Below are 10,171 nucleotides of genomic sequence, written 5' to 3'. Positions count from 1 at the left end.
AGAGTATCAAGATGTTTTATGAAAACGGAAGAAATGAATTGAGAAGTTTTCTAAATATTAAAATTATTTATAATTTTAATTTACTCAAGAAATTTTTGATCCGAAAATAATTTATAACCTGAAAAATTAATTTATTAGGTTATAAATAATAAAAGTTAATAAGGTTATAGAAAATAATTCTTCCAAACATTCACGAGACATTGTTCTCACACACGTTTAGGTCGGCCTGCGCAGTCTGACACTGCGCCAGGAAAATCAAATGGTTTTTCAATTCTACTCTGGTAGTCGGTACAGTTCGCCAAAACTGTTAAATTTCCCTCCACACACTACCAGGAATTATAAAGGTCAGGCATGCATGATTAATCCTTTGAGAATTAACCTAACGAGTATGGGTGATTCTACTCAGGTGGTCGGTACAGTTCGCCGAAACTGTTAAATTTTCCCCTACACACTTCCAGGAATTACTCAAAATCAGGCATGCATGGTTACTCCTTTGAGGATTAACCCATTGTGTATAGCCTCCTTTTATACAGGAGACAAACTGTCCCCTCTGGGCATCTAAAGTAAATTATAATATTTAACAAAAATAGCACATGTAAAGTGAGATATTTTGATATATATATTTTTTTAGAATAGTTCACATAAAAAATCACAAACATTTATTGATCTAATAAAAAATTAAAAAATAAAAACTAATAAAAATTCCAGCAGGGACAATTTGTCTCTTCAGGCTATTTTAATGTTGTTACATAGTCAAAAACTATTTGTTAGTGATCATCTTTGTTAAATTTTTAATCTATACTTCATTTTAATTAGAACATAATTAATCTTTTATTTTTGATTGTATTTTAGTTCTTAAATATTTTATTTAAACTGTTTTTTTTTTGTTGTTGTCCTATATCACAATTGCATGGCATCAGTTTTTGAATTTAGAATAATAACCTGAAGAAGATGGCTAGTGAAAACAAATTATGGACCAGATACCTGACTCTTGAAAAATTTTTGTAACGTCCTCACCAGTAACAGGCAGAACCATTTGTTTGGAGAGTTTGTTCAGTGAGGATGATCCTCAGACAATAATAGTTGACTAGACATAAATCCTTTGTCTATTTTATTGCTTAGAAATAAATACCAAGATAGGTATATATTTTCTGTTAATATAAGTAGATATTGTTAATACAAATGATATTGACTTTAACTTGAAATCTGTCATCTTAATTTTAAAAATATCCTTTTTAAAATTAAATAATTATTATTAATAAATTATTATAATAAACTTTTATTATTCATAATTAAAACATATATTTTGGATTTCAAGATTTGGTAAAATTAAACTAAATAATTATAATTGACAGTTTGATAATTTATGTAATAATAGAAAACAGATAAAGATGCTTAGTTTTATAAAAGTTAAAATCAGTATCATTCATATCAACTTTATCTTCTACTTAGTCTAACAGAAAATAAAATGTATTGTATCTCCCTTATATACGATTTTCAAATTAATTAAAAATAGTGTTTTGCTTGTTTTATTATTGACTATTACAAAATCAAAATTATCATTACACTGTATAAAAAAATAACGAAATTGTAAATTATTTAGAAAAATACAATCAGTTATCAATTTTTTAAATGCACCAGTTTAATACTATTGAATTTGAAGGCTAATTTAATGTTTAAAGATTAATTTTAAAAATAGAACTGTAATTTTAAATGGAGTGAATACATTTAATAGAATAGCCTGTTACCAGTGAGGGCACTATAATCCTAAGATAAGGTGACCAGACGTTCCGCTTTTTAATAACTTATCCTGTGACCTGCGGTGTTTTGAAAAAATTAAGTTTTTGTCAATTACGTGTCAAACTTATATCTTATGTTTAAGATTCGTAAAGATAATTTTGTATCACATGTATCAGTACCAAAGTGTGTATAAGCATTGAAAATAAAGAACGCTGTGCCAACAAAACCCATTCTGTTCATGGAAAAGACTGACAGAAACTAGTTTGGGGCACGCAGCTGCAACAACAAAGCAGTGCACTCCCTGTTGTTCTTCCATTAATCATCCGTAATAGTATAAGTCAGTTAGAAGAAGAAGGTGCAATAAATCGTGCAGATTTCATGAATCACATCAAAAAGTTCTATAGCAGGCCTGACCAACCCAAACTATTTCGCAGGCCACTTTAATCACGCGTAACATTACAGTGGGCCAGAATTTAGGCAACATGCTTTTGAAAAAGTAAAACAAATACAAAATGAATAAGATTTTATTGTTATATCAAGAGTTTGTACTCACACTTGCACATTATAACAATGACACATGCAAATTTTCATTTATTTATTTGTTTTGGTATACACATAACAGGAAACGAAAGTTTTGATATATAATATCACCTAGCGGGCAACACAATTTAACATGATGGGCCACAGGTTGGACAGGCCTGTTTTATAGTAACTGCTTAGATCAGTGGTATTCAATCTATGGGTCGTGACCCCAAATGGTGTTGTGGAAAATTACCTTGGGGTCGCACTGTTAAAATGTTTGAATACCATTGGCTTAGATTATTTAGAAGAATGGACAGTACATTACAATGATACTGAACATTTTCATTGGGCTATATTAAAACAAAAACCTAATTGGGAAGATGTGCAAAAATCATTCGATCATATTAGTCAACATTTTTGAGATAGTAATACAGTAGAGCATCGTTTATCTGAATCAATTGGGGATTGGGGTTGTTCGAAAAATTGATTTTTCGGATAACCAATTATGTACGAAAAAATATATTAACCTATCCCATGTTGAAATTTGTTCAAATTCCGACACGTCCTTAAGTACCCTTTCATGGTTGCGCCAGTACTTCCAGCTAAAACACCCATACCAACAAAAATAATATTGGAGTATCCCAAGACAAAGACATAGCCAAAGATTTCAGTGCCACAGCACTAACAGAAATTTAAATTTACCGACTGGAAAGCTTTCAGTTAATTGATGTTTTGGTTGATCGACATATGGATAATCGATGCTCTACTGTATTTCCGAAAATGATCTTTTTAAGAGGTATCATTATTAAAAAAATATATTGAAAAAGGAAAAGGTTAAATCTTGAGTATCAGCAAAAGTCTCAACAGAGAACAAATAGTTAGAAATATTTCATCATTTTGAAACAAACTATGTTCCATACAATAATGCATTAAAAATTGTGGAGTACTCGCAGTCCTTACCAGGAACTAATGCCACCACTGAACTGTTTTTTCTGTGTGGACATCTGATATATCACAATTAAGTGTTGAGACTCTAAAAGCCATATTATGTGTGAAATATAATTTAACAAATTCTTGCAAAAAATTTCATGACATTTTAGACAACCACAGCAATCTACTAAAAAAAATTCACTGGACTGATTAATATGCTAAAGAATAAAGAGTTTTAAAGATTTATAATAGTATATATATTTATTATATTTATAAATTTTACATATGTTGAAATTTAAAAAAATATAATACAATTTTTTTCAACAAGACAACAACTCCCCCTGTCAATTTTGTCCCACTTCACCAATGTTAAAATCTGGTCACCTTATCCTAAGACCAATTAACATAGAGTGTATTAGAATTGGCTATCTGGACCATAAACTAACTATCCATATGTTTCTATATTCAACGATTGACTCAATAGTGAATTTTCCGTTGAGTCCCTCCGTTATATGATCTGATGTCACGTTTTACAGAAAAAAAAATGCTTTTGTTGAGAGGCCGCTTTTCAAGATGGCTGACTTAAGTAACAAGAAGGTGGTGACTGTGACTGTTTTGCTAAATAATTAAAGTAACTCGCTTAACCATTATTCAAATAAATCCTTTTATTCAAATGAACCCATATCTATATCATTTTCTTTTATACTGGGTCTCTCCTTAATAATTTTAATTAATTTCTTGAATATTTATATCATTAGGAAGACTTAGAGGGCCAAATATCAGTCGTAATCAATTTTGTACAAATGAAAAATTCTTAATATTTCAATATTGACCAAATTATCCAACATAATAGTGCAATCACATGTTTTACCATATACAGATCGTTCATTAATCTGTCCACTATTATAGCATCCACAGCAGCGAATGGAGTTTCTATAAGCAAAATTTACTTTTTCATGGAAGCTGCCATGTTAGTTTGTTGAATATTCAACGATCTTTCAGGTCGTTGAGCTCAATGGTAAAACAGCACTGATGTCACTATCTCAACGGTCCATTTAAAAACATTGTTCTCTCACCGTTGAATATAGAAACGTACAGTACGAGTGAAAATACCTGAAAGTTTGTTTATTTCAAAATTATCTATTAGAAATTAAAGTTTCAAAGCATTTGGATATTGTATTCAGTTATATATTCACTTAACATAAATAATTTTAAAAAATAAACAAACATCAAAAACAAATACAGTAGAACCTCGAAAAAGACTGACAGAAACTAGTTTGGGGCTGCAACAACAAAGCAGTGCACTCCCTGTTGTTCTTCCATTAATCATCCGTAATAGTATAAGTCAGTTAGAAGAACAAGGTGCAATAAATCGCGCAGATTTCGTGAATCACGTCAAAAAATTCTATAGTAACTGCTTAGATTATTTAGAAGAATGGACAGTACATTACAATCATATTGAACATTNACACAGTGTATTCATTAATTTTCATTTTCATGTAGTAAAGGCTCTATGCCTTCATAAAGGACGTACTTTTCCTTTGTTTAAGGGTATTTGGGCAGTTTATTCTCTGTTATATTCTCAAGAAAACAATACATACAAGTACAGTACAGTATTTTCTGAGGAAACACTTGTACTTATTTTTTTTTAACCCCATTCCGGATAACCCGGCATTTTCACAAACTCGGCCACCCTTCGGTCCACATTAGGCCGAGTTTTCGAGGTTCTACTGTAATATGAAATGAATTTGTTTTTATACTTTTGTTTCCAATATTTAAAGCAAAGATGCAAAAATGGAAAAAGTAAGTAGAGCTCCAAAAAGGAATCCAAAATATTAATCAGTAATTAAACTTGAGTATTGATACTAGTGATGTGCCGGATATCCGAGGGAAAAAAAATCCGTATCCGTTACTTTTTAGCGGATCTTTTATCTTAATGAATTTCATTACTTATATGAAATTTTAAAGATAGGTAGCAATAAAATACTAATAACTTCAATTCAAATCACTTTTTATTTCTTAAAATCACATATTTGGCACATTCATATTGCAAAAATTAAATATTTAAACATTAACTATAGTAAGTTACCAGTATAAGGTATTAATTTAACTATCTTTATAGTGAAATCAAACCTCTAATGCTAATTGGAATAATCATCATGGTTATATTATCATAATTATCAGATAAAATAATCACATTTTTAAAAACTTCAAAAAATTAAATGTCATAATCAAAATTAATTAATGGTAAATTGTACTTCAAAAAGAGTAACTTGGCAGCTGTATCCCCCAAAAGTCTATTACGATGAAAATCATAAATAATTCCTGCTGCACTAAAAAACTGCTCACTTGGAACGCTTGTTGCAGGTAATGATAAGTATGTGTGAGCCATGTGACTAAAACCTCCAAATTTTTTTCTATTAATCTCCCAATACTTTAATGGATCTTGGTCTCTTGATAATCTTTTTTCTTTGGCATATTCTGTGAGCAAATTAGCATTAGTGTATGATATTTGGTTTTCAGATTCCTCAGATCCTGTTTTAAGATCGTATTGACGACAGTGGAAGGAAAAATAATTATTGAAGAGAACTGGCCAGTTATAAGAAAAGGACGTGTGTTATCCCACCCGACAGTACACATCAAGAAACAAGCCGAAAAAAGGGACAAAACCCCGGATATCCCTATTTCTATCTATCTACCATTTATTCTGTCTTCTTAATTCTATCCCTTTTTCTGTTATTAGTGTTAAGTTTGTGTTTAAGTTTAATTTTAAGGTTTTGGGTTATATATATTGTCGCGATCGGGATTTGTATTGTACATGTGCTTTGGATACAGCAATCTATTATTATCACTGTAATTTCGCATTCTACTGTTTGTACCGTGAAGCTGGAATCCCCTGAAATAGAATCTGTATAAAGAAGCGAAATAGTTTAATTTAAAAATTTTAGTTACTTTATCATGTCTGCCATTGTAGTGAATTCTAATTTCGCACAGTTTTACACTATAAACAAAAACACACGCAGTGCAAGTCAAAACACGTCGCGTTACTAACGCAAAGCGTCAACTATCGGTCCAAGGTCACACGCACCGGTGCCAACCGAGTACGAAAGTTGAGATCCAGATCCAGATCCGTATCCGTATCTGCAGATGTAGACACTAATGATCCGTATCTGCGGATATACATTTTTAACAATCCGGCACATCACTAATTGATACCAACTCTTTCAGTGTACAGGAAATAATGTAATATAGCAAAGAATTGCTAAATAATTATTTTGTTCTTTCAAAATAATGAAAAAGCAACCCTTACAAGGTCCACTACTACTCTGAAAAAGAATATTAGGCAACATTATTTAACATTCACACCATTTTCAACTGTCTGAGAAAATTCTTCATCCAAAAATAAAAAGAAATTAGTCTTTATAACAAAATTGGTATCAAGTGGAATCACCCATATTGTTGCAATGATGGAAGAAGAGTCTAAACACAGTGAGTGCAGTTAGTGCTGGCACAAGTAATTGGTTTTTTTCTGAACACTGCATAACAAAATCTGCTCTTTTACTGTATATAGAATATTTGTAGTATTGATATATATCTGTACATTCCTTTAGACAAATTTCTCTCACATAAATAGTGTAAAGATGGCACCACACATTCAGTACTTACTGAATACCAAGCAAACATTTGGCCAATACATAGTAGTACGGATGATTACTAATGACTAATATTCGGTATTCACCATTTCCCACTCCTTGGTGTATTGTACAAAATTAAGAGAACGAATCTTGGACAAACATTCATAATTCCCGTTATTTGTATATAAATACATCTATATGTAATTCATCTAAAAGTAAAGGTACCTACCGTAAATTCTATTAGAAATATTGCAAAACAGAATAATAAAACTGTACATTCGTTTCATTCATCCATAAATTTGACTATTTTTAGCCATTAATTATCGATCTCCAGATTCCCGACACAAATTATAATTAAACTCTCGGAATCTAATATAAATACTTTAATTTTACATATTTAGGAAATAAATAATTTTCGCCTACCTTAAGAGCTTCTATTCCCGTCAATCTTTTCTTTTTATCTTGATCTTTCAAGATAATGAATGGTCGACCATATTCATCAAACGTTATAGTTCCGAGAGTAGTCATTTTGTATACAATAAATTTAATATACGATATAAAATTTAATTAATAGATCACAGCTTGCGCCTAGAATACAATATTCTTCTCCCACCCTCGTGGTCGAGCAACTTGCTATTGTTCTCAGTGTTGCCAACTCGTTCACAATTTCATACTTATACTACTGTTGCCAACTCGAGATATAGAAATTAGATAAACTGTAAGTATAAAAATAATTGAAAATGACTAAATTATATTTATTTTTTGGCTATATTGTAGTATTTTAACTAAAACAGCACTTTCGGCTGTAACTGGAATTAAAGAATAGCTCGAGCAAAAAGCGTTTTGAAACTACTCGTATAATGTAGCGACGTGTAGCGATAGCTGCTTGTGACGTCATTTTCGCTAGGCCCATAAAGAAATGCGGCCATACTGGTTTCTCAGCTCTCAATAGCTGTAATCATGGAGGTATAATTATCTAACTGAAGCAGCAGCGCTTTGTTGCTAAAACCTACACTATTCAAAAAGTTTCAAAATGCCGGCTCCATAAATAAGGTAACGTTCGTGTCCAGACCTATTTATATTGACCTTGTACTGAACGGTAACCATAGGCGAGGGTTGGGGTCACCTTTCCTTTTCCTCTGTTAAAACGGGCAAGAAGAAACTGCGTTTAATGGTTTTCAAATGTAAAGAACAATGCACGGTAAGGACAAAAAGTGTCAGGTTAATAAAAAAGTTTTCCTAAGAATATTTCTAAGTCTTTCTCGCACAACAGAAAATGGGCCGTCGGGAAAAACTGTATGGAACCAAGGGGGCGGCGGCTCGAAAAAGTTTGGGAATTACTGATTTAAACTATAATCTATAACCATAGCGCACTCATCGTATAGTAAACAAGCTTACCCGTAGCTCATTGCTGCGATCTCAGAAGAAACGAAATTCAAGCAAACTCGTTATGATAAAATTCAATTTACATTTTATCATTTTTATTGAAACTTATTATTATTATTCATTTTCGTCGGGAAAACATTTCAAAGTGTCATTTCAATTCTATTGTGGGGGGTACAAAATATCGTGTGAATGAATCAACACGATAAAATATAAGTGCTCAACCAGGGGATAAATTTATAACAAGCGTGCTTGGTGGAAACAACGCTTATTAAGGGGAATCCACTGGACTCAATAGGGACTAGACAAGACAACCATTGAATACTATAACAATATTTCTTTAATATACTTAAAAGGATACAGTACTCCCAAGATAAAGATGAGACACAAGAATACAGAGTCCGACAAATCTAGTATATCGCGAATTGATAACAAAAATCTCCCGACAATAAATTGCTCAAGCTGACGTAACAAGAATACATGGAAACATACCGACATAAATGAGGCTTCGACGATCTTTTCTTCTCTTCCACTCCGGGTAAGGAAAAGTTCCAAAGTTCTAAAAATCTCTACGGACTTGCTTGCACAGGCTCTATATCTTCATTTCCGCACTTCACTCCACTCTACTCATCTCCCGTTTCCTCCACTCTCCACTTCCCTTCACCCCTCTCCCTGAGACACACCCCGTCCATAAAACACTCACCCCTCGGTCACACACCCCTGAATTACATAACTCCTCTCCACCGAGTTAGACCCACCACGTGGCGAAAGGGGGGCAAGAACAGACGTAAGGCACACTATTTATTTATTGGAGTGCGTGAGGATACACGATATTTTTTGTTTTTCCGTCTGGTGCATATGTTACCGCTAAAGCTCGAAAGTCGTTAATGTGTACATTACCTAGCTAATATGCAGATTAACTAAGGTGATCCGTTAATTTTGTGAAAATTGTTCCATTTCTCAAATTACCTAATGTGCAGAGTATCTAGGTAATCCGCACATTACCTACCAGACACTCGGTAAAGTGAAAATGAGATCTTTGCCACAAATAAATGTACCACAAATAGATGTGCTTGTCGCAAAAACCAATTGCTATGAAATTCAAAGTGTCACCAATCTTTAGAATTGTGCTTACTTATTAGTAAGCACAATTGGTCAATGTTATCTATGATGAGTAAAATGGCGGCTCGTCGCTGATTCCAGCAAAGAGAAGAAAGGAAATAGTAGGGACGCACGTTCAAACCTAGCCTAACCTATTCTAATAATTTGGTTGGTAATAATTATGGTAATTTATTAGAATAGGTTAGGTTAGGTTAGAACGTGCGTCTCACTGTTTCCTTTCTTCTCTTTGCTGGAATCAGAGACGAGCCGCCATTTTACTCACCATAGGTAACATTAACTGCACAATTATATCATGCGATCACCAGAAAAAGTATGATAACTTTATTATTTTTCGTCTTTGGTCCAAAAGTAGGGTATCGTTGAAGTCGTCTCGGTCCCCTCAGTTCAGATAGATACTCAAAGTCCCGAAATTCCATAGATAGTTATCTATATCAGTGTTTTTCAACCTGTGGGTCGCGACCCTCAGGGTGTCGCAAAGCCTTACACGGGGGTCGCGGATAAAAGAAAAAGACAAGTGTTTGTAGGTCCTACACTACAATAAATAAAACTACAATTTCAGTGAGAAGGCTTTGCGTTTTTATTTTAAAGTACAATTGGTTTTTCGATCGATATTTAGGTCTCAACAGAAAGAAAATTAAATACTGTACGTAGTTTTTAAAATCACTGATATAGTTTTAATATGGCCCTGGGGGGTCGCCAGAATTTTTTTAACTTGTAAAGGGGTCGCGTATTCAAGAAGGTTGAAAAACACTGATCTATATAATAATTTCCCTAATTGTATTAAATTAATATTTTAAACCGTTTGATTTTTTGTATGCTATTTAATTGGTTGATGATTG

The 10,171-nt window shown here is 32.6% G+C and overlaps 1 protein-coding gene across 1 annotated transcript in view; it reads right to left on the bottom strand.

The window, feature by feature from the left end:
* Positions 1 to 7,478, bottom strand: part of LOC111636713 (T-complex protein 1 subunit epsilon-like) — a 48,999-nt gene extending 41,521 nt beyond the window's left edge. The window contains exon 1 of the mRNA XM_023382017.1: positions 7,251 to 7,478. Within this exon, the coding sequence (XP_023237785.1) occupies positions 7,251 to 7,355 (105 nt within the window). The 5' untranslated portion in view covers positions 7,356 to 7,478. The remainder of the gene's footprint in view (positions 1 to 7,250) is intronic.
* Between the last annotated feature and the right edge of the window lie 2,693 nt (positions 7,479 to 10,171).

Source organism: Centruroides sculpturatus, unplaced genomic scaffold, assembly GCF_000671375.1.
Source record: "Centruroides sculpturatus isolate CEXI.00-Female unplaced genomic scaffold, Cexi_2.0 scaffold977, whole genome shotgun sequence".
NCBI lineage: Eukaryota > Metazoa > Arthropoda > Arachnida > Scorpiones > Buthidae > Centruroides > Centruroides sculpturatus.
This window is presented reverse-complemented; position numbering and strand designations above follow the sequence as displayed.